General features: G+C 42.8%; 2 protein-coding genes across 2 annotated transcripts in view; both read right to left on the minus strand.

Moving 5' to 3' along the window:
* Positions 1 to 5,528, minus strand: part of Lats1 (large tumor suppressor kinase 1) — a 28,650-nt gene extending 23,122 nt beyond the window's left edge. The window contains exon 1 of the mRNA XM_042676951.1: positions 5,090 to 5,528. The gene's annotated coding sequence lies outside the window, so the exon portion shown is untranslated. The remainder of the gene's footprint in view (positions 1 to 5,089) is intronic.
* A 4,253-nt stretch (positions 5,529 to 9,781) lies between these two features.
* Positions 9,782 to 24,712, minus strand: Nup43 (nucleoporin 43). Its single transcript, XM_042677279.1, has 8 exons — positions 24,549 to 24,712; positions 24,228 to 24,350; positions 22,539 to 22,616; positions 20,316 to 20,496; positions 18,925 to 19,060; positions 16,777 to 16,928; positions 12,855 to 12,977; positions 9,782 to 10,528 (listed from the first exon to the last, which is right to left on the minus strand). The coding sequence occupies exons 1-8, from the start codon at positions 24,666 to 24,668 to the stop codon at positions 10,302 to 10,304; spliced, it is 1,140 nt and encodes a 379-aa protein (XP_042533213.1). The 5' UTR covers positions 24,669 to 24,712; the 3' UTR covers positions 9,782 to 10,301.
* Positions 24,713 to 25,355: the final 643 nt, after the last annotated feature.

The raw sequence follows: 25,355 nt of genomic DNA on the forward strand, positions 1-25,355 counted from the left end.
CAAACAAACAGTGTATGCATTATGTAGCTCAGTGGATATGACAAACATGTTTAAAGTCTATGCATCCTGAGCATTTGCTGGTTTTCCTCAGTGGTGGTTTCCTTCCAACCATAAACTTGCAAATACTAAGGATCTACTGTGTTTACTATACTAGACTTTCTTTTTTTTGGTTGGTTGTGGGGCCTGAACTCTGGGCCTGGGCACTGTCCCTCAGCTCTTCAGCTCAAGGCTAGTGCTCTACCACTTGAGCCACAGCGCCACTTCCAGCTTTTTTTTTCTGCATATGTGGTACTGAGGCATTGAACCCAGGGACTCATGCATGCAAGGCAAGCACTCTACCACTGAGCCACCTTCCCAGCCCTAGACTTCTTAATAGTCAGAGCATATTCCAACTTAGTAGTAAAGATAAACATTGTAGTAGAGGGCTGGGAATGTGGCCTAAACAGAAAAAGCCAGACGTGGTGCTGTGCCTCAAGTGGTAGATGTTAGCCTTAAGCAAAAGAAGCTCAGGGACAGTGCCCAAGCCCTGAGTTCAAGCCCTGGGACTGACAAAAAAAAAAAAAAAGAATGTAGTTGAATGGTTGTAAATTGCACTGTAAACCTATAGAATAGGAGGACTGTGGACCATAACTCTAGGCCAGCCTGGGCAAGAAGCTCACAAGACTCCTTCTCAACCAATAGCTGGGTACATTGGTACATGTCAGTCAACCCAAGCTATATAGGAGGCTGAGATTGGAGGATCCAGGTTCCAAGACAGCCTAGATAGAAAAAGTCTTCAAGACTAGTTTCTCAGATGGGCACCTGGACAGGAAGTGAGATCCTCTCTTAAAAATAACCAATGAAAAATAGCTGGAGGTGTGGCTTAGTAGTACCAGCCCAGCAACTATGAAAGATCTATATTCAAACTCCAATGCCATCAAAAATCATTATACCAAGTTATGCCACAGGAGTTTCATACCTTTTATGAACTATATCTCTTGATTATATACAGTACTATGAGTGATGGTTTGTGTAAATACACTCCCATGAGGACCATACAATGATGGGACTGCCTAATGATACATTTTCCTGAACAATATCAACTGGTAAAGTGGCACATGAATTTATTATAAGTAAACAAAGTGTCAAAAAAGCAGCAGCTAAGATGAAAGCAGAAATTGAAGAGAAAGAGTTCAGATATTTAGTCATTTTCAAGTTCAGAAAGTAGTGCTTCTATATTACAAGCAGGGAGATATTAGGATTACAGAACATCAGGATTACAAAATGCTGAAAACCACTGAAATATCAAAGCTAAGAAAATGCCATAGGCAGGACTTTAGTGGCCCATGACTATAATCCTAGTTACTCAGAAGGCTTGAGATCCAGAGGATCATGATTTGAAGTCACCAAGGCAGAAAAATCTATGAGATTCCATCTCTAAAATAACCATCAATAAGCTGAGCTAGAGGTATGGCTCAAGTGGTAGAACACCAGGTACCTGAGCATGCAAGCCAAGAAAATGTGAGGTTCAGAGTTAAAACCCCAGGAGACAGAGGGACTGAAGAGAGGGAGAAGGAGAGTGAGAGGGGAGAGAAAAATGAAGATAGTGCTTCAGAGGTAAAGATCACATTAATACCCTTCCCATTAGAGAAAAAGAAGAGTGGAGGCTGTATAATTCTCAGATAAGGTTACTAATGTATGTGATCTTTGGTTGTGATTATCAACACAAGAAATGATTGGTGACAGTAAAATCAAGAGCTTAGTAACTTCGAGGAAGTGGTTTTGTTTAATTAAAAAAAAAAAAAACTTTAAATATTCAACTATTTAATCTTTTTTTTTTTCTGCCAGCCCTGAGGCTTGAACTCTGGGCCTGAGCACTGTCCCTGAGCTTTTGTGCTCAAGGCTAGCATTCCACCACTTGAATCACAGCTCTGTGTCTGGCTTTTTTGTGGTTAACTGGAGTAAAGAGTCTCATGGACTTTTCTGCCCAGGCTGGATTTAAACTGTGATCCTCAGATCTCAGCTTCCTGAGTAGCTAGGATTACAGGTATGAGCCAGGACATCCAGCTGGCCATTCAATCTTTAAGCCCACCCCCACCCCTACCCCCACCCACCAGGAGCAATAAGTGTAATGCTTATGATAAATTCCTAAAAGTGAAATTGCTCAGTCAATAAGAATGTATATGATTGGAGGTATATAGATCAGTGGTGGAGAAGCATAAGACCCTGGGTTTGATCCCCAGCAATGAAAAAAAATTTTTTTTAAAAACCAAATCCCTCATACATTTCACACACAAACCCTATAGATGTGCATATATAGATGACACATGTGCATATATGAAGAAAATACATAGTTTTGATATTTATTGTTAGGTATTCTAGTTCATATTCATTTCAACAAAGTATGACCAACAATGGCATTATCACTTGTTTCTTTTTTGACAGTACTGGGGTTTGAATTCAAGATTTCAAGCTTTCTTGGCTTGCTCAGCTGGTGCTTTACCACTTGAGTTACGCTTCTAACACTGCTTTTTGGCCAGTTATTTTGGAGATGGAGCCCCTGACGACTTTTCTGCCTCTGCTGGCTAAGGGAGAATACCCTAGTTCTAAGTTCTAACCCCAGTACTTGGGCACTCACTCACCCTCCTAAAATTTTTTTCTGTAAAAAATATATTGCAGCATTGGTGGCTCATGCCTGTAATCCTAACTACTCAGGAGGCTGAGATCTGAGGATCACAGTTCAAAGGCAACCCAGGAAGGGCAGGAAAGTTCGTGAGACTCTTACCTCTAATTAACCACTAGAAAACCAGAAGTAGTGCTGTGGCACAAGTGGTAGAGTACTCTCCTTGAGCTGAAGAGCTCAGGGACAGTGCCCAGGCCCAGAGTTCAAGTCCCATAACCAACAAACAAACAAACAAAAAAATTGCACCATTACATAATAAGATTTCAAAGTATTACCTTGGATTGAATCGAATGAAACTTAATAAAAAGGTGGCTTGATTCAATGCTTTGACCACATCAGTTGTGAGAATAAATTATGTGTTTGTTTCTTAGTAGTACAGTACAGCCTTAATTTTTTTTTTCTTTTTGTTGGTCATGGGGCTTAAACTCTAGGCCTGGGTGCTGTCCCTCAGCTCTTCAGCTCAAGGCAAGCGCTCTACCACTTGAGCCACAGTGCCACCTCCAGTTTTCTGAGTGGTTTATTGGACATAAGAGTCTCGCAGAGTTTCCTGCCCAGGCTAGCTTTGAACCACAATCCTCAGATCTCAGCCTCCTGAGTAGCTAGGATTATAGGCATGAGCCACAGAGGCCCCACTCCAGCCTAATTCTTCAGAATACAATATTTACAATTTGTACACAATGACATTTTTTGCATTTATTTTCTAAGAATTAACTGATCAAAAGTGAAAAAAGCTGAATCTGATGGCACATGCTTACAATCCCAGCAACTCAGAGGGCTGAAGCAGCAGGATGTCAGGTTTGAGGTCAGTCTGGGCCTCAAACTAAGCAAGACTTTGTCTTAAAAAAATAAATAAATAAATAAAAATCCAGGGGCTCTATATAGCTCAGTGATATAGCACTTGGCTAGTATGCAGGAGGTCCCGAGTTCAATCTACAATATTGGAGGGAAGTTAATGGGGGGGGGGGGGGGGAAGGGGAGGAGAGAAGCAATCATTTTTTATCTTTATGTTGAAAAATGACCATTTCTACCAACAGTGTTGTTCAATGACTAGTCACCAATGCACACAAATTGTCCTCTAATATAAACATCACATCTAAAAAAAAGCTCCCCCCCCCCCCCAAAAAAAACCCAACCAGATTAAGAACTATTCCAAGGCTATATGTATGCAGAATAACAAGGACTAACGTTAGAAACAAACACTGACCCTGCAGAATGAAAGCCAGGTATGACACATAAAAAACAAGGTAGCAGAAGTATTTTGTAAGTATTTTGGAGAGCAGCTAGGCACAATCAATCAATAGGCACAGAAAGAATGTGCCTTTCCCAACCTGTACCACGATCTAGTTTCTTGCCAAAGCAGCCGGTCAGAGGAATACAATGCTACTTCTTTTACTGCAAAATCAGTCAAATTCCTCCACAGCCCCAGGGAATCAACTAACCTGTTTTTTACCTGACTGTATACTTAAAGGTTAAGAAACAAGCTTAGGTAAGATACCCACAAATGCAGGTATCTTAGCAGAGATAGGTATCTAACATTCATTCCAAGCATAATGTCCTACCTCTTCTTCCTCAAAGGGGAAAACTGACACAATTTAACTTTCAACCAATAGTCCATAAAAGTCTAACAAGTTTCACTATCTCAATCATTCAAATCCATTTCCAAAACTGGAGTGACACTTTACCAGAGATCACACTCGGCTCACTTCAAAGAGAAACTTCTAGTACACATTCTAAAGGCCATATTTGACATATGAATGGATATTCAATTCTGTTCCCTTACAAAATGACTTTCGATTGAAGAAGTCATAGAATGAAGGTAAAGTCGCCCAAGAGTCATCCAAGTTCTTTTTCAAGTTACAGTGAACAACGTGCCTGTAATTCTTTCCTTCTCTTATTTACCTACACGTAGCCCACAAAGACACGTCTATTTCTCCCACCCCAACACCACGGAGGACTGGAAAGAGGGACTTCCCTGGAGATCATCGCAGTTACGCCCAGGACCCAGGCCACATTTGGGCGATCCCAAGGACTGCAGTTCTTTTTCTGCAATTTTCCTTCCGAGCGGCCTTTTCCCTTTCCTCCCCTCAGGACAGGCTGGGGGGGGGGGGGGGGGGGAGGCGGACCGCAGTCGCAAGGCCGCCAGCGAGGCAGACTTTCCGGCGAGTGCCCGGCACGTCCGAGGCCCAAGAGCCTGGGGCTGTTCCTGCGGCCCGGGCGCGGCCCACCTCCACTTCCCCGGGGCAGGACTCAGCTGGGGTCACCGCCGCCGCGTCAGGCCCCGACCCGGCCGGCTCAGCACGCCCGTCCACTGCGGCCCCTGGACCCCCGCCAGCGGGGATGGGCGTGGGCCCCGGCGGCCACCGCCCTGCCGACTCCCGCTCGAAAAGGGAGAGCGAGCCCCACCCGCCCCGCCAGGTCCGGACCTACCTGCGGGGACAGCGGGGCTCCTGGACAGCGGCCACGGGCCCGAGGGCCGGCGCGGAGGCCGGTCCCAGAGCCCCGCACTTATCCCAGGGGGCTTCGGGAAGGGCTGGGCGGGGAGAGACGCCGGGGGCCGACCGCGGCCCTGCGCGGCCCGTCGCGGGGGTCGCGGGGACCGGGCTCTCCCCTTAGCACCAGGCCTCCGCCTCCGCCGCCATTTTGCCTTCCACTCCGTGTCGCCGCCGCCGCTGCCGCCGCCGCCGCACTCCGCTGCAGGATTCCCGGATGTGGGCATTTCCCGGCGTCGCTTGCGCGGGGGCCGAGGACTGGGGGCTTCGGGCCGCCAGGCTGAGGGGAGCCGGCGCCCCGTGTGCGGCCTCCGGCCCGAGCCGCTTGCCCGCTGTCCCCCGAGCGTGGTGGGCGTCGCCCCACGTCGCTCCCGCCCGCCGCCACCGACGTGTCTCGTCCGCGATCGCGGCCGAGGCTCTCCCCCGCCCCGACACGCGGCGTGTGCGAGGCGGTCCGCGAAGCCTTGTCTGTGGGGCGGCGAGGGCCGAGCGCCCCGCGCCCCGCCTGGCCGCGGACCCGGGACTCGGCTTAGGGCATAGCTATGCAAAGCTCAGCGCTCCCCGCGTCAGGCCCGCGAGCCGCGGACCGGCTGATACCCTCGGCTGGCCAGTGCAAAGGTCAGGCAGCAGAGTCCACCTCCGGAGTCCAAGGGCCATCCCCTGGAATCGCGGCCATGCGCGGGTTTCCTTCCTGCTAAGTTGGGAGCATTGGCTTTGCCCATCTTTTACTTTTAATGGGATGGGGGAGTACTGGAGACCAAGTCTCCCTGTAGCCCAGGTTGGCCCGACTGAAGACTAGGCTTTGACACTTGCCTATTTTGACACACACACATAGTAGGTTGGTATTAGATGTTTCCTTTTGTTAATTTTCTACTACAGCATGACTATAAAAATTAAATAAAATGCAATAAAACATTAAAGCTTACTTTTTCTGATGTTAAAAGATTACATGTTAGCCTGGGGCTGGGGCTCACACCTGTAATCTTAGTTTTTCAGGAGGTTGGGGCTCAGGGGATTGCAGTTCCAAGCCAGTCCAGGCAGAGAAGTGCAGGAAACTGTCTCTGATTAACCAGTAAAATGCTGGACTGGAAGTAGTGGAGCATAAGCCTTGAGAAACCAAGGGCTGGGAGTGGGGCTCAGTTCAAGCCTCAGCCCTAGTAAAATGTACATTGGCCTGCAGTTTTATCTTTAGGATATGGTTGTTGCTAACAACACTAAGGGTCTTTCTTTTTTCTTCAACTACATAAGTGAGTAACCTATAGGGACTCTTTCAGCCCTAAAACTCTGATACCTAAATCTAGAATGTTCTCAGACCTGCTTGTCCAGCCCAGAATTATGTTTGGAAGTGCATACTCCCAGAATTTTTTTATCTTGACTCACCAATCCATGGAATTTCTTCACTTAAAGCTCTTTAAAGAAAAGTATCTCTATGAACAATTGTCATTGTGGAAATGCCTAGACAATTCTGGGAGATTTACTGCTGTGAAGTAGAAGACAAGAACAAGGAAAGAAGAAATAATTTGCAGAGAAGTAGACAAAAAATGGGTGGGGATGGTGATGAAAGATCAGAGAAGCACTTACTGTGGGTAAAGTCTTGGGACTAACAACACTGGGCCTTTGCATTTGTAGATCTGTATTATTGTGATGGTCATCTTTCAACAGGTTTCTTTAGAAATTCTGAAGGAGCCAAGTCCTTTCCTATACAGATATGTGTGAGGAGCAAAAATGAACTTTATTAACTCCGGAGAAATGTGATCAAAGAATGCAGTGTGTAAAATGTAAGGATTAGTCAGGCTTTGCTGGCTCAGGCCTATAATCCTAGCTACTCAGGAAACAGATCTGAGGATGGAAGTTCAAAGCCACCCTGGGCAGGATAGAAAAGTCCATGAGACACTTATCTCTAAGCACCAGAAAAGCCAATGTTGAGCTGTGGCTCAAGTCATAAAGCATTAGCATTGTGCAACAAAGCTCAGTGACAGCACTCAAACCGAGTTCAAGCCCCAGGACCAGCGCCAAAAAAAAAAAAAAAAAAAGGAAATACCACCTAAAAATAGGAGACACTTGGGCTGGGAAGGTGGCTCAGTGGTAGAGCACTTGCCTTGCATGCCTGAGGCCCTGGGTTCAATTCCTCAGCACTACATAAGCAAAAAGAAAAAAGCCAGAAGTGGGACTGTGGCTCAAGTGTTAGAGTGCTAGCCTTGAGCTAAAGAGCTGAGGGACAGCGCCCAGGCCCCAAGTTCAGGCCCCATGACTGGCCAAAAAAAAAAATAGGAGTCACTCAAGAAAGGCTAGGAAAGCAAACTTGCCTAAAAGGTACTATTTGAAGACATTAGAAAGGCTTCTAGTAGGAAAAAAGACACTAAACATAGTTTTAAGCAGTAATATGACAGGAATTAAAATGTTTGTGGCCCCTGAGGTAAGTAAGACAAACAAAAGCAAATTTCAATTATAGTAAACTAATGAAAAGTCAGTAAAATACCTAGATAAAACATATAATACAGGGGCTGGGAAGGTGGCTCAGTGGTAGAGTGCTTGCCTTGCATGCTTGAGGCCCTGGGTTCGATTCCTCAGCACCACATAAGCAGAAAAAGCCGAAGTGGCGCTGTGGCTCAAGTAGCAGAACACTAGCTTTGAGCTGAAGAGCTCAGGGACAGTGCCCAGGCCGAGTTCAGGCAGCACAACCAACAACAACAAAAAAAACCATATAATACAAATTCAAATATAAACATAATTGGTGAGAAGTCAGGCTCACGTATAATATTTGTCTTTCGTCATCTGGCTTATTTTGCTTAATATTATTTTTTAGTTCTATCCATTTTCTTGCAAATGACATAATTTCATTCTTTATGGTTGAATAGTATTGTAGATATGTGAAAGAAACCAAGCAAGAGCATAGGTCCCTGAGTTAAGACGTAGTACTGGCACAAAAAAAAAAAAGAAAAAGAAAAAGAAAAAACACCAAGAACAATGCTGTAGGTCTGATAATATTATCCTTAAAATTGGGGGAGAGGAAAATTCCTCATCTACACACAATAAAAAGTCAAAAATGAAAATTTTATCTAGAATTTGCTGTAAAACAATCCAGAGCTGGGGTGAAGGGCGGGTAATATACACAGGGAATCATAGCAGCAGACATGAAGATTGGCTGTGTGTTGTTAACTAATGACGTACAAAGGTTCATTACATGACTTGGAATTACCCATCACACACATTTTCAGGGGCTAAATGTGGTCCTGCAGTAGGTGTGCTTAGCATACAAAAGGGCATAGGTTCAATCCCTGGAATTCCCTACTCCACAGAATTTCAAATGTATTACATCAATTCTCAATGTGATGATCATATGTAAAAGATGAAGCCGTAAAACAGAATTATGGCATTGATATTGCTATTTATTTATATAAAACTAGAGTAGGAATAGCATGGTGTAAAGAGCAGAAATCAGAGAAAGAAATCAATTGACATAACCATAAACAAAATTCCAACTTCCAAGAGACTCATAAGTCAAATGCTAAATTGAAAAGTACTTCATCAAATAGCCTAAGGCAAAATAAACAATGAAAATAACCCTTCAGATAAAAGGTGCTACAAATACTAAACTAATAAACTGTCTCAGAAAATGGCTTGTTTTAAAAGAAATATAACGAGTACAAAAAAAAAAAAAGAAATATAACGAATACAGCACTTACCAACAGTAGAGAAACTAGAAACACATGCCTAATGAATGGTAGGCAACATGGCACGTGTATGTTTAGCTATATCGTACAATATTAAGCAGTTCAAAGTGACAGGAGAGAAATCTATTGTTAGACAATTACATCTACAAAGATCACAACTATATTTTCATTTTTATTTAAAAATGTATGGGCTGAAGGTAGAGCTAACTCAGTGGTATTTTGTTGAGTATGCAAGAGGCCTTAAGCTCAACCCCAGCAATGCAGAAAAAAAAAAAAAAAAAATGTATAAACAGGGTGATGGGTAGAGAAGCATAAAAAGAATATTGTCTTTGGGTTATATGCTTTAAATACTGAAATTTTTTCTTTTGCCTATATTTCTTGTACTGAATGATTTTTGTCCTAATGTCTTAAAAAATTATCTCAGCAATAAATCTATACAGATTAAAATTTTTCATCTATTTTCTTTCCAAATTCTTTGGACATCATGAGTAATTATCTTTCTTTGAAGTTCATGAAGGGATGGGTGGGGATTGAACCCAGGTTCTTATGTACAGCAAGCATGTATTCTAATTATCACTGACATATATTCCAAGTCGAATTACTAAGCCTTTTTAATCAAGTATTTTGAGCTATGTAAATATTTTTAAAAAGCAGTATAAAAATATGAATATATTTTTAGTGCTTAAAGATTTTATTAAAGTTCTTAAACATTTCTGACATTTCAGACAGAATATTACATTTTAAAAGTGTTAACAAAAATATCCAAACTAAGCTGGGTGCTAGTGGCTCACACCTGTTAATCCTAGCTACTCAGGAGGCTGAGATTTGAGGATCACAGTTTCAAAGCCAACCCAGGGAAGAAAGTCCATAAGGTACTGAGAAAAAGCCAGAAATGGCACTGTAGCACTTTTGCTCAAGCACTAATCTTGAGCAAAAAAGAACTTAGGCCTTGAGTTCAAGCCCCAGGACCAACATAAAAAGAAAAAAAAGAGAGGAAGGGAGGAGAGAGGGAGAGAAAAGAGAAAAGGACTGACAATTATAACTCAAGAGTTAGAATAATGCCTACTAAATCTAGAGTTCAGTCCCCAGTACTGCATTAAAAAAAGAAAAAAATTAACAGTATTGAATGCCACTAGGGGGTGGCATACTCCAAATTACAAGAACTCATTGATGGTTTGACAGCTTTAAACACCACAACACCAAAAATGAAGCGCTAGTTCCATCAGCTGTCAGTAATAGTCTGCTTGAAGGCAATGTTTATCAACACAAGGATCACTGGTGCTTTTTCATGTGTTCCAAAATCTTTAGCAACTGATGTAGAAGAATCCAAAAATGAAAGTCAAGACTGGGCATCAACATTAACAATAGTTTACTAATGTTTTTGCCACAAATACTGCATTTTCTGATAATAAAATTTTGTACAGTGGAATTCAGAGAACTGTATGTTTTACTTGGAATCCTGTAACTGCAGTACTTTTAGGAAAACAGTTGTCTGGTGACATAAATTGCTTCTGCATCAGTTCCACAAACAAGACAAGGACCCAAAACATCCAAACTGTTTACAGACAAAGTCCGGCTGGGCAGTAAACTTGTGATCTCAATACGGTCTTTTGCAGGATCAGTGCTGAGCCAGGAACTTGTAAGAGAATGGTGAACATTTGCCTGGTTACTAATGCTGTGAGAAAGAAAAGTACTGGTTCTTCCTGTGGGGAAAAAAGAAAACAGAAAAAGAGCTTTTAAGACTTTTTTTTTTGGTGTAGGTATGCCAGATCTGAGGCTTAATTTTTCAGCTCAAGGCTAGCACAACCCACTTTCCCTTCTGGCTTTTTGTTGGTTAATAGGAGATCATTTATTGCTTAACTGGTTGCTGGTGGCCCATGCCTATAATCCTTGCTGATACTCAGGAGGCTAATATCAGAGGAAAAGGTACAAAGCCAGCCTAGGTAGAAAAGTGTGTGACTCTTTATTTCTAATTAATCAGCAAAATAAAAAAGCTGAAAGTGGAGGTGTGGTTCAAGTGGTAGAGCATCAGCCTGAAAAAAGTCAATTGAGTCTAGGTGCTGGTAGCTCATACCTATAATCTTAGCTACTCAGAAGGCTGAGGTCATAGCCAGGCACAGGTGGCTCATACCTGTAATCCTAGCTACTCAGGAGGCTGAGAGCTGAGGATCTCGGTTCAAAGCCAGCCGGGCAAGAAAGTCCCTGAAACTCTTATCTCCAATAAACCTCTAGAAAACCGGAAGTGGCGCTGTAGCTGAAGTGGTAGAGCGATAGCCTTGAGCTAAAGAGCTGAGGGACAGCGCTCAGGCCCAGAGTTCAAGCCCCACGGCCGACCAAAAAAAAGAAGGCTGAGGTCTGAGGATCACAGTTCAGTTCAAAGCCAGTCCATGCAGGAAAGTCTGTGAAACTCTTTTTTTTTGGGGGGGGTCCGGTCGTGGGGCCTGGACCTTGGACCTGGGCACTGTCCCTCAGCTCTTCAGCTCAAGGCTAGCGCTCTACCACTTGAGCCACACACCACTTCCGGCTTTTTTCTTTTTGTTTATGCGGTGCTGAAGAATCGAACCCAGGGCCTCAGGCATGCAAGGCAAGCACTCTACCACTGGGCTACCTTCCCAGCCCTTACTGTTGATTTTAATCAAAAGACAGGCCTTTTAAATGGAGAAGAAACCAGGACCATTATATATAAAAAATCTGATTTGTTCTTGCCACACAGCCTGCCCTGACAATACAATGTAAAGGAGCTACAAATGTCTATCCTATGGCATGAGGGCCCAAATCAAGGGCAGTTACAAAGAATTTAGGCTGTCTGAAGCAAGCTAGTAAATTTCTAGTCATCAGGAGTATTGTAGTAAGGAGCCAAAGTCATGATTCAAGCCCTAGGATAATCAAATTTACTCCTCAACAGGAAAATAGAAACATTCTGACATTTTTTAATGTTAAAAATATAAAAACGGGGGCTGGGAAGGTGGCTCAGTGGTAGAGTGCTTGCCTTGCATGCCTGAGGCCCTGGGTTCGATTCCTCAGCACCACATAAGCAAAAAGAAAAAAAGCTGGAAGTGGTGCTGTGGCTCAAGTGGTAGAGCGCTAGCCTTGAGCTGAACAGCTGAGGGACAGCGCCCAGGCCCAGAGTTCAGGCCCCATGACCGGACCCCAAAAAAAAAAAAAAAAAAAAAAAAAAATATAAAAACGAAGCCGGGTGCTGGTGGCTTATACCTGTAATCCTAGCTACTCAGGAGGCTGAGATCTGAGGATCACAGTTCAAAGTCAGCCTAGGCAGGAAAGTCCATGAGACTCTTATCTCCAATAAACCACTCAGAAAATCAGAAGTGGTACTGTGGCTCAAGTGGTAGAGCACTTGCCTTGAGCTGAAGAGCTGAGGAACAGTGCCCAGGCCCAGAGTTCAAGCCCCACGACTGAAAAAAAAAAATGAAAATGTAGAGGACGCCAGTGGCTCATACCTATAATCCTAGCTACTTAGGAGGCTGAGATCTGAGGACCGCAGTTCAAAGCCAGCCCAGGCAGGAAAGTCCATGAGACCCTAATCTCCAACTAACCACCAGAAAACCAGAAGTGATAGAGCACTCGCCTTGAGCTGAAGAGCTGAGAGACAGTGCCCAGACCCAGAGTTCAAGCCCCATGATGGACCAAAAAAAAAAAAAGAAAATGTAGTCAGACATGGTAGTAATCTCATCATGGAGGAGGTTGAGGCATGGAATGTGGAGTTTAAAATCAATCTGGGCTATGAGGTAAATTCAAGGAAGTATATAATGAGACTTAAGTCTCAAAGAAACAAGATCTTGGGATGTAGCTCAATGTTAAGTGCCTGCTTAACATGTGCAAAACTCTAGATTCAATCTCAGCCCTAAAAAAAAAAGAATGTCTAATTTGTCTACATATTTGATATATAGCTCAACAGCAGAATGCTTGTCTAACATACTGAAAGCCTTGAGTTCAATATCCAGTTCTGAAAAAAAAAAATGGAGGGAAAAGCAGCAAACTATAACAAATAAAAATCTTGATGATGATTACCTTGGTGAAAGAGCGAGGACTTTTCGGGTGTATCTGTAGAGGCATCCCAGTGCCAGAGGGATCCATCTTCAGAACAAGTAAACAGATGATCTGGATTGGATGGGTGAAAGTGAACTTCCCACACTAGGAGATAAAAAATGAGAAGCTTATTCTGATCCCAATTAAGCAAGCAACATCAAAACCCCTTCTCCAGGTCTCACTGCCATTATCTTCCATCACATACCTGCAAGACGGTTAAAAAGGCTTCAAAACTAAAGAAAAGAGGATATAACTAAGCTGGAAGCTGATGGCTCACACTTGTAATCCTAGCTACTCAGTAGGCTGAGATCTGAGGATCAAAGCCAGCCCAGGCAGAAAAGTCCGAGCCTCTCTTATCTCCAAGAAACTCAGAAAAAGCCTTTGAGCGAAGCTCAAAGATAGTGCCCAGGACCAGAGTTCAAATCCCCAAAGAGACAAAAAAAAAAAAAGATTTAACTAGCAGTGACTACCATATATCAAAAGAACAAAGTCAAATAAGTCTACTTATAGACTGGACCAAAAAAAGTAAATAAACATAGTTGCTAAATCATTTAACTTATCACACTATTTATAGAAAAGAATGAGCATGGGGCCGCACTGAGATTTTTTTTTTTTGGTCGGTCATGTGGCTTGAACTCTGGGCTTGGGCACTGTCTCTGCCCTCTTCAGCTTAAGGCGAGCGCTCTGCAACTTGAGCTACAGCGCCACTTCCGATTTTCTAGTGGTTTATTGGAGATAGGAGTCTCACAGTCTTTTCTGCCTGGCTGGCTTTGAACCAAGATCCTCCGATCTCAGCCTCCTGAATAGCTAGGATTACAGGCGTGAGCCATCGGCACCCGGCCTGAGATTTCTTTTACTGAAATTGGTGTCTTTACTTTCAATTCCTGGGTCATTAGTGAATAAATGTTCTATTACTGGAAAGACTGAGAGATCACACTGAAATACAAATGAGTTTCTAAGAGTGAGAATTTAGTACTGGCTCATACCAAACTCTGGGTACTTATGTTCTGTATTATAGAAACAGCAATTAGTTTCTAGCAGACCAAAACTTGCAAATGCTCTAAGAAGTGGATTCAGTATCAGACAGAGGCCTATGAAGAAGTCATATTGGGAATGTCATTCCATCCTCATCTCTGGTTCTAAATATTAAAGGAGGGCTGGGAAGGTGCCTCAGTGGTAGAGCGCATGCCTTGCATGCCTGAGGCCCTGGGTTCGATTCCTCAGCACAACATAAGCAAAAAGAAAAAAGCCGGAAGTGGCGCTGTGGTTCAATTGGTAGAGCACTAGCCTTGAGCTGAAGAGCTGAGGGACAGTGCCCAGGCCCAGAGTTCAGGCCCCATGACCAGACCCCCCCCAAAAAACCAAATAAATATTAAGGGAACTCTGGTTGTTCATAGACAGCTGGCAACCAATTACTAGCCAGAAGTCAACTGAGCTTGCAGAGAAGACAGGGGTCTCTGAACAAGGATTCTGTGAGTCTGGGCTATAAGATCTTCAAGAATCAATGCAGATGACTATGGGCATAGCTCAAGTGGTAGGTATTAAGTGTGAAGCCCAAGTTCAATTCCCAATACCACTACCAAAACAAAAAAAAGTCCAGAAAATGCTATCAGGGATAAATGACAGGTCTGCAAGGTGGCAGTCTTCATTCTGACAGATGCCACAATTAAATAACATGCTACAAAGCATAAAAATGTCACCTTCCGGGGCTGGGAAGGTGGCTCAGTGGTAGAGCGCTTCCTTGCATGCATGAGGCCCTGGGTTCGATTCCTCAGCACCACATAAGCAAAAAGAAAAAAGCCAGAAGTGGCGCTGTGGCTCAAGTGGTAGAGTGCTAGCCTTGAGCTGAAGAGCTGAGGGACAACGCCCAGGCCCAGAGTTCAGACTTCAGGCCCCACAACTGGAACCCCCCCTCCCCCCCAAAAAAAGTCACCTTCCTCAGAATGCCTTCTGGAAGAGTTTCCATAAAATACATTCATATTGTGCAATTAAAACAAAAAGGATAGATAGGAATGTATTTATTTCATTAGGGTTTTATAACATAAAAGTATGACAACAGGAACCAGTATTTTTAGACACAACAATCTGACAACATGCATTAAAGCTTTAAATCTATGCAAACATTTTGGACTATCTATTCTACTTCTAAAAAAATTATCCTAAGAAAGTAAGTGCATAGAGAGCTAGGTGCAGGTGGCTCATGTCTATAATCCTCAATATTCAGGTGGCTAAGACCTGAGCATTGTGATTTGAAGCCAGCCCCAGCAGGAAAGTCTGTGAGACTCTTAATTCCAATTAACTGCCAAAAATGCAGGATATGGAGATGTGCCTTAAGTGGCAGAGCACTAGCCTTGAGCAAAAGAGCTCAGAGACAGTGCTCAGGCCTGAGTTTAAGCCCCACAACTGAAAAAAATAAACATTTAAGAAAGTGCATAGAGACTAATATCTAATGGTATTTATTTAGTTTATGTATATAATACTAAAACAAGTTAGAGAAGTTAAAGATTAAGTAGAAAAAGCAGAGTAGGAGAGACACTTGAACTAATAGGCACAGGAAGGAACTTCCTGAACAGAGTCCCAGGGTCACAACAAGTTGGAGAGAGACTCGACAAATGGGACTACCTTAAAATAAAAAGCTTCTGCACAGCTAAATCTATCGCAACTAAGCTAGAAAGACAACCAACTAATTGGGAAAAAATATTTACCAGCAATATATCAGACAAGGGGTTAACATCCTGTATATACAGGGAACTCAAGAAACTAATCCCTCCCAAACCTAACAAACCAATTACTAAATGGGCAAGGGAACTAAAGAGGGACTTCTCAAATGAAGAAATAAAAATGGCAAAGAAACACATGAGGAAATGTTCATCATCCCTGGTGGTGAAGGAAATGCAAATAAAGACAACCCTGAGATACCACCTTACCCCAGTCAGAATGTCCCACATCCACAAATCAGCCAACGACAAATGCTGGAGGGGATGTGGAGAAAGAGGAACCCTATTACACTGCTGGTGGGAATGTACACTTATACAACCACTTTGGAAAGCAGTCTGGAGGGTCCTTAGAAAGCTAAAGATTGACCTCCCTTACGACCCAGTCATACCACTTCTAGGCATCTACCCTGAACAACAGGAACCAATATACAAGGACACGTGCACCTCCATGTTTATTGCAGCACTGTTCGCAATAGCTAGGATATGGAAACAACCTAGATGCCCCACCACAGATGAATGGATCCAAAAATTGTGGTATCTATACACAATGGAATATTATGCAGCCATTAGAAATGACAAAATAATGGCATTTGCAGGGAAATGGATGGAGCTAGAAGGAATCATGTTGAGCGAGGTAAGCCAAGAACGAAGAGACAAACGGTACATGGTCTCCCTGATAAGTGGATGCTAAATCCAAAAGGTTAGGTGATACGACAAAACTAACAGGACTTAAGAAACAAAGAACTCCCGCTCATCTGGTTGAACCACTACTAAATATCCCCATGCTGCTGATCACAAACATGGTATATAACATGTGAACACTGTTATATATTACAGACTGTGGTAGACAATTTGCTCCAGGGAAGTTAGAATGAACTTGTGACTTTGAAATTATGTAATCATTTAATCACAATCAAAAAAAAAAGAACCTGGGGAAGGGAGGGAGGGAGGGGATGGTAGGGGGAAAACAATGGAGGGGGTAACAATGTTCAAGAGGAAGTGTACTCATTACCTCACTCATGTAACTGTAACCCTCTGTATAGTAGCTTTACAATAAAATAAAATTAAAAAAAAAAAAAAAAGATTAAGTAGAAAAAGAGATTAAGATCCCCACAGCTCAATACACAAAGTACTTACATGTCATCTAACTGCCACCTAATAAAAACTTGTGTTTCCACAATACTTACTTTCAGCTTCATGTGCCTTTAGGAGAGATACAGGCATAGTGCCTTGTCGAACATCCCAAATACTCAACATTCCATCCTGGCCACCAGTAGCAACCACATGCTGCTGGTTGGGATGTCTGTCCACACAGTGAAGCGGCACACGGTCACCAGTCCTTGTTGCAAGAGATACACTGTGTCAAATACGTAGTAAAAGTACAACTCACCCTTGTACAACTTAAGAAACATTCCTATTCAACTAAATACATAATTGTGTAGTAGCTAGAGCTATGAAATGATGCCCCAAAACTAATTGCATTGACTATATTTATAATTAGTAAAGAATTTTAAGAAACAATGGCCAAACTTAAGTCTCTCTTCAATTTAGAAACATGGGAAATAAAATAACCTTTTAATGCCGTGTACTGGTGGCTCTTGCCTATAATCCTAGCTCTTCAGGATGCTAAGATCTAAGGACTGCAGTTACAAGCCAGCTTGGCAGAAAAGTCCATGAGACTCTTAGTTCGAATAAATTACCAAAAAAGCTGGAAGTGGCACTGTGGTTCAAGTGGTAGCTTGAGTAAAAGCAGCTCAGGGACAGTGCCCAGGAACAGCAAAAAAAAAAAAAAAAAAACACAAAAAACCCCCCCACCACAACAACAACAAAAAGAAATTATAAAAAACTACTGGTAAGATGTACAACTCATCTTTCCCTCTTCTAAGCTTTTAAAAAGTATGCATGAACTATGCCAGATATTCTTTACTTACATCGTAGTTTGCCTCAGTATCCAAGATAGCTGGGAATACAAGTATATGCCACCATGCTCAGGTATTTGCCTTATTTAATGCTTAATTTATACACACACACACACACACAATTTTATTTATTATTTTTTTGCCAGTTGTAGAGCTTGAACTCAGGGCCTGAGCACTGTTCCTGAGCTTCTTTTGCTCAAGGCTAGCACTCTACCATTTGAGCCATAGCACCACTTCTGGCTTTTTCTGTATATGTGGTACTGAGGAATCAAACCCAGAGCTTTATACATGCCAGGCAAGCACTCTACCACTGAGCCACATTCCAGCCCTATATAATTTTTTTTCAGCTTTACACATTGTATTTGTTGTCATGGTTTAAGACAGGGTCATGGTACATAGCCCAGACTGGCCTGGAGCTCCAGATTCTTCTGCCTCCACCTGTCGAGTGCTGGGATTACAGGTTTGCCTGGGTAGCCTGACATATTCTGATTTTTAAAGAAAATATGAAGATTAAACACCTTGAAAAGGAGAAATCTGTCCAGAAAAAAATATTCTGGCATGTATTTTATCCCCAATCACTTCAGGGTATATTTCACTCACTATCTATATAATCATTTTTTGTTTTGTTTTGTTTTTGGTCAGTCATAGGGCTTGAACTCTGGGCCTGGGCGCTGTCCCTCAGCTCTTCAGCTCAAGGCAAGCGCTCTACCACTTCCAGTTTTCTGGTGGTTTACTGGAAATTAGAGTCTCATGGACTTTCCTGCCTGGGCTGGCTCTGAACCGTGATCCTCAGCCTCCTGAGAAGCGCCCAGCTCAATATAATCATTTGATGAACATAGATTTTTTTTTGGGGGGGGGGGGGTTTGGTCGTGGGGCCTGAACTCTGGGCCTGGGCGCTGTCCCTCAGCTCTTCAGCTCAAGGTTAGCGCTCTACCACTTGAGCCACAGCGCCACTTCCAGCTTTTTTCTTTTTGCTTATATGGTGCTGAGGAATCGAACCTAGGGCCTCAGGCTTGCAAGACAAGCGCTCTACCACTGAGCCACCTTCCCAGCCCGAACATAGATTTTTTTCCATTAAACAATATAAACTTCAGTGGTACCAGCACAAAAAACAAACAAAATAACTTCAAAAAGATAAAGACTCTGCATATAATACTTATTATATGTGAATCATAGTAGTATTAAGCCCATCATGTTATACTTGCCTTATCAGTTAACCAGTAAAAAGGGTCAATGATTTGACAGTCAGTTGTACTAATTAATTGGATCAATTAATTTTATGTTATACAACTGAAATTACAAGTCAAAACTTACAGAGAGAGTTCAGTGGCAAATGAGTTGCCTACCAAGTGCAATGTTCTGGGTTTGATTCCCAGTACCAAAAAATAAAAGACAAAAAAAAAAAAAAAAACTTACAGTGATAATATCTGAGAGGGCTCATTTCCTTGTTGTCTGAAATCCCATATTTTTAACTGTCCAATTGAATTTACTGTAAGAATCTCAGGAGTTCGAAGGAAGGTTACAGCATGAAGTGTACTGCTATCTGCATTGTCTACAAGTTAAGAAGTAATGGGAATTAATAGGTCTCTCTTCCCCCAAGAGTGTCTGAGATCATAACCCCTCTATTGATTCAAATATTAGAAATGAGAATTTGGACAGACCTGGTGGCTCACATCTGTAATCATAGCTATTCAGGAGGATGAGATCTTGAAGATCACAATTCTAAGGCAGCCTGAGAAGAAAGTCTGAGATTCTTATCAATTAACCACAAAAGGCCAGAAATGGAGCTGTGGCTCAAGTAGCAGAATGCTAGCCTTGAGCACAAAAGCTAGAGACAGCAGCCAGGCTCAGATTTCAAGCCCCAGGACTAACCAAAAAAGAAAGAAAGAAAGAAAGAAAGAAATGAAATTTTACATTAGTTTAATTTCTATGGAAATATGCGTGACAATGTGCAGGTTTAGAAACATTCCTCTGATAGAAAAATACAACTGACAGCTGAACTGTTGCTTAGCTAGGGGACTGAGTTTTTACCATTTCCTTCTGTGTGTTTGTGCTAGTATTGGGATTCTGATCACAGGGCCTGGGTGCTGTCCCTTAGCTTTTTCACTCAAAGCTGGCACTCCACTAATTAAGCACAGTTCCACTTTTGGCGTTTTAGAGGTTAGTGCAGATAAAACAGTCTCATGGATTTTCCTGCCCAGGCTGACTCTGAACCACAATCTTCCAATCTCAGCCTCCAATTAGCCTCCTAGCTAATATTATAGGAATGAGCCTTTTTTTTGGTCAGTCCAGGGTTTGAACTCAGGGTCTCATGTTTACTCAGCTAGCTTGCTCAGCTGGTGGTCTACTTTTTTTTTGGGGGGGGGGGGGGTTTAGTCGTGGGGCCTGAACTCTGGGCCTGGGCACTGTCCCTCAGCTCTTCAGCTCAAGGCTAGTGCCCCACTACTTGAGCCACAGCGCCACTTCCAGCCTTTTTCTTTTTGCTTATGTGGTGCTGAGGAATCGAACCCAGGGCCTCAGGCATGCAAGGCAAGCGCTCTACCACTGAGCTACCTTCCCAGCCCCTGTTGGTCTATTATTTGAACCATACCTCCAGCCTGGTATTTTTGCTGGTTATCTTTGGAGATAGAGTCTCAGAGGCTTTTCTTCCCAGACTAGCTTTGAACTGCAATCCTCTAGAACTCAACTTCCTGAATAGCTAAGATTATAGGCATGAGCTTTATATATTTTTATATACAACACTTAGGACTGTATTTACTTGGCAATCTTAAGTATTCAATTACTATGAGATAGATGATTCTTCTTACCTATAGTCCTTACAGCTTCCTTGTGATCAAGTCTGAAGAGATTTATTCGACCATCTTCTCCAACTGTGACAATTTCTGGGTTGTCACATACAACACCTGTGCATGGTGCACCACTATAGGAAGGACTGCCAGGACCTGTGTGGTAGTGAGCTGCTGTCCACTGCTGGCTCACTGACAGGGTCTAGGCATCAGAAAGAAGAGTACTAGGAATCAAACAAAGTTCCAGAGAACGATCACTTTATTTCACACTCTTCTAGAAAAAGAATAATTTGCTTCTCTTCTTTGTACCTTATGAGTATCAATGTCTAAAAACTACTTCCGTTAAAGCTTGTATGCACACAGAATTAGTCTTCCAAGAATGTTTTTCAGTAATATTCTACATTCATCTTTTTTTTTGTCGATCGTGGGGCTTGAACTGTGGGCTTGGGCGCTATCCCTCAGCTCTTCAGCTCAAGACTAACGCTCTGTTGTGGCTTGAGCCACAACACAACTTCCGGTTTTCTCATGGTTTATTGGAGATAAGAGTCTCATAGACTTTCCTGCCCGGGCTGGCTTTGAACCGTGATCCTCCGATCTCAGCCTCCTGAGTAGCTAGGATTACAGGCATGAGCCACCAGCACCCGGCTCTACATTCATCTTAAATGAATAACTTTTAGCTATCAGGTAGCTCACAAGTAACTCTATAAATTTTTGTGAGAAGCCGGGCGCTGGTGGCTCACGCCTGTAATCCTAGCTACTTAGGAGGCTGAGATCTGAGGATAGCGGTTCAAAACCAGTCGGGGCAGGAGAGACCTTGAGACTCCTATCTCCAATAAACCACCAGAAAACCGGAAGTGGCGCTGTAGCTCAAGTGGTAGAGCGCTTGCCTTGAGCTGAAGAGCTGAGGGACAGCGCCCAGGCCCAGAGTTCAAGCCCCACGACCGACAAAAAATAAATAAATAAATAAATAAATTTTTGTGAGAAAATGGACAAGTAAGAAATAAACTTGTATATCTTTCGTTAATTTTTTGTTTTCTTTTTCTGCATTAAGAAAAATAGTTAAGGGCTGGGAAGATGACTCAGTGGTATTGTGCTTGCCTTGCATGCATGAGCACCACATAAGCAGAAAAAACTGGAAGTGGTACTGTGGCTGAAGTGGTAGAGCGCTAGCCTTGAGCTGAAGAGCTGAGGGGAAGTGCCCAGGCCCAAAGTTCAGGACCCACGACCAACCAAAAAAAAAATAATAATAAGATCGAATACTTATTAGGTGACTTAATTTTGGGGTTTTTGTCAGTCATGGGGCTTGAACTCAGGACTTGGGTTTTGTTCAAGTACTCTCCCACCTTGAGCCACAATACCACTTCCAGTCTTCTGGTGGGAGATAAGAGTCTTATGAACTTTCCTGCCCAGGTTGGCTTTGAACCATGATCCTCAGATCCTACCCTCTTGAGTAGCTAGAATTACAGGTGTAAGCCCAGCACCTGGCCTATTAGGAGACTTTTTCCAAATCCAACAAGCCCTATGACTTAAAATTGTGTTGCTGGCAAGGGCTATTTTAAAGAATTGTTCTCACCACTGTGAAGGTCAGCACACAAAAAACTTAAGCATACAAGAACTTTAAAAATGGTTAAGCCTTGAGTTAGTTCCTAATGAAGACCTGGGTTATACCCAAATAAGCAAAATATCTGTTCCTCTTTCATTCATAGTATCTACATGATGCTCTTTTTCCAAATATTAAAGACTTTTAAAGGAAAAATTACAAGATTACCTAGTAGAATACCTACTAGGTATTACCTAGAAGACCTACTTAACGGAATGTATTTAAAGGCTGTCAATTCCATGAAAGCACAGAGATATAGTTCTACACTCACAAGTGGAGAATAGGGGATAGGGGTTATAGCTAGCTCAGTAACAGAATATATACCACATTAGAGGCCCTGGGTTTAATTCCTAGCACACGAACACTCACACCTAAAACATTGGGCAGTATTTTTTCCTCTTCATTATTATTATTTCTTTAAAGGCTAGGTCATATCTGGTTTTGAACTCACTGGTTTAAGAAATCATCTTGCCTCATCCAGAGTACTGTATAGAATACCTGATTTTACAGAAATATACTATTCCAGCTCCCTTAATATTTAAATACTACAAAAATTGTTTGTGTAATTATTAAGCACAGCCTTCTTTAAACCTCCCTAAAAATCATTAGAATAAAATTTTATGTTTGAAATAGAAGTGCTTTACCTGGTTATTTGGATGGTGAAGGAAAACGGTTACACATCCTGTTGATGAAGCAGCTACAATTCTTTCCTGGTCAAAAAACTAAACAGAAAATTCCTGCTTATTATAGATTTACAGACTCAGAAATATAAGCAAGGAAAAAGCCCACTTATTTGTTCAACTCAGTTACCAGCAAATCCTATAACAATGTAAAAGACCAAACAGCATAAAAATACCAAGAAAAATGTATAAACAGATCTAAAAATAAAAACGGTCATAAATATAAAAGTATTTTCATAATAGTATTTTTGCTTTTTCTTTTATTTTTTTTTGTATACTGGAGTTTACCACTTGAGACACACCTCCAGCCTTCTCTTTTAGTGGTTATTTTGAAGATGGAGTCTGCTCAACCTACTGGGTAGCTAGGATTACAAATGTGTGCCACTGGTGCCTGGCAAAAATAGTAATTTTAAGCTAAATTTATTTGCCCAGAATTTACTGAAATTTGGGCCATAACAATAAAACAGTCCTACAGATAGATAGCTTTCTATAGAGTAAAATGCGTAGTCTGAAGTCATAAGGACCAGGACTTGATGGGGCTGGGAATGTGACTTAGGGGTAGGACCCTTGCCTAGCATGTAGGAAGCCCTGGGTTCTATACCTCCGGACCACATAAACAGAAAAAGCCAGAAGTGGCAGTGTGGCTCAAATGGTACAATAACAACTTTGAGCAAAAGAAGTTGGAGACAGTGCTCAAGCCCTGAGTTCAAGCCCCAGGACTGGCCAAAAAAAAAAAAAAAAAAGCTGGGCATGGGTGGCTCATGCCTGTAATCGTAACTATTCAGGAGGCTGAGATCTGTTTGAAGGCGGCCCAAGCCCCCGGGGCAGGAAAACCGATGAGTCTCCCATGTAAGCCCTTGAGTCTTACCTTGTTATCTACAAAAAAAAACAACAACAACAACAAACGCCAGAAATGGAGCTGTGGCTCAAATGGTAGAGTAGTCCTGAGCTTTAGTTCAAGCCTCAGAACTGCACGGGCATGTGCACAAGCATACACACACAAATTGCGTAGGGATCTATGTTGCCTAAGCTGACCTCAAACTCCTAAACTCAAGTAGTTAGGACTCTTGGGAGGATATCTAGCTCTTGGGAGGATATCTAGCTCTGAAAACTTAAATTTCACAGCCACAACTTACTACTGCTTTTGAGACCTTTTATAGAGAACCTAAATTCTCTCAAGCTTTGTTGGCAAACCTTGAAAACAGGAGGATTAACCTCTAGAGAGTAATTCTGACAATTCAAAAGTCATCCCATGTTAACTGCCTTCACGAAGTTTACTACACAATATGTTCAAAAGATACTAATCTCAGCTTTCTCAGGGTGACAGAATTAACAACCCTGGGAATACAGGTCAGTGTAGAATACCTGGCTAGCATGTGAAGCCCTGAGATCATCCATTGTAGGTGGTGGGAGACAAAACCAAACTTGACTTACAGGCATGCAATCTCTATCTCCCAAACCATGGCTTGGCACATAGGAGACGGACAATTAATTTTAAAACTATGACTAAACCTACATCCTCTTTCCCAGTTCTAATTCTGCCAGTGGGTGGCTAAATGATTTTTGGCAAAACCATACTTTAAGGTGTCCAGTATCTCTACCGATATCCTTTCAAATTTTAGAAGTTAACTTCTGGTTACATCACAGATTTACCTGTAAATCCATGACATCACCATGGTGTCTGATATCACACAATAATTGATGGTCTCCTTCAAAGCCTCCATCAGAATCCACGTTTCCAAAATCTCCAATAGACCACAGGGAGACGTAATTGTCCTGCAAGGCAGAAAGTTGTACCTTGAGAGGTTGTAACCGTCAGCCCCCCGGAAAGTAAACATCTGTATTGTGTGTGGCATCGCATTCGTACGGGGCTCAGACAAAGGTTAACCCCCGGGTCCCCAGACCTTTCCAGAGAACAAGGAGAGTCGGCGCGCGCACCACCCGGGGCGCGGAACCCGAGAAGACAGCGGGTACCTCATTGTCCCAAGAGCCTGTAGCGAACGTCTCCGCGGTCTGCAGGCTCCCGGGAGGCACCGGTCGCCAGCGGGTTTTGCTGATTTTCTGAGACACAAATTTGGCGTAAATATCCTCCATGCCGAGAGCGACCCGGGCAGACCCAGCAAGAAGCGCGCCGCGCGCCTCTCAGTCCCGCCCCTTCCCGCGGAGTCCTGATTGGACGAAACCTCTGTCCGGAGACGGTGGCTGCCGAGAGCCAATCTTCCTCCGGACTCGGTGTTGGAACTGCGGACTCCCGAGTGTGCAGTCCATCTTCACTGTGAGGAGCGTTTAGGCCCTTAGGCCCCGGCGGCACTAAGTCCTACCTATTCCCGTCCCGCAAAATCAGTGTGGGAACGGAAATAGTGTTTGATAATGCAATAATTAGGCAGTATAAGAGAGCATTGTAAGGACAAAAAAAAAAAATCAATGTGAGACAAACATTGCATAAAAAAAGACGATTTAGGGGCTGGGAAGGTGGCTCAGTGGTAGAGTGCTTGCCTTGCATGCATGAGGCCCTGGGTTCGATTCCTCAGCACCACAAAAGCAGAAAAGCCGTAAGTGGCGCTGTGGCTCAAGTGGTAGAGCGCTAGCCTTGAGCTGAAGAACAGTCAGCACCCAGGCCCAGAGTTCAAGCCCCACAACACAACTGACAAAAAAAAGTACAAGCCTATTATCCCAAATCTTTTTCTCTTTATTCCCAAATTTCTTGCTTTAAAGTTGATGTACATTTTCAGAGCCTGGAGTTGGAATTAGGAGACTCTAGTTTTTATTCCAACATATATC

This window comes from Dipodomys spectabilis, unplaced genomic scaffold (genome assembly GCF_019054845.1).
Source record: "Dipodomys spectabilis isolate Male_0828 unplaced genomic scaffold, ASM1905484v1 ptg000001l, whole genome shotgun sequence".
Taxonomy (NCBI): Eukaryota; Metazoa; Chordata; class Mammalia; order Rodentia; family Heteromyidae; genus Dipodomys; species Dipodomys spectabilis.

Bases quoted from the DNA above. Each gene is read 5' to 3' on its own strand.
- Nup43 (XM_042677279.1), bottom strand. From the start codon at position 24,668: ATGGAGGATATTTACGCCAAATTTGTGTCTCAGAAAATCAGCAAAACC. The intron at 20,497-22,538 runs GTAAAGCACTTC...TCTGATGCCTAG, and splicing joins TTCACCATCCAAATAACCAG to ACCCTGTCAGTGAGCCAGCA. The intron at 16,929-18,924 runs GTAAGTTTTTTT...TCTTGCAACAAG, and splicing joins CCCTCTCAGATATTATCACT to GACTGGTGACCGTGTGCCGC.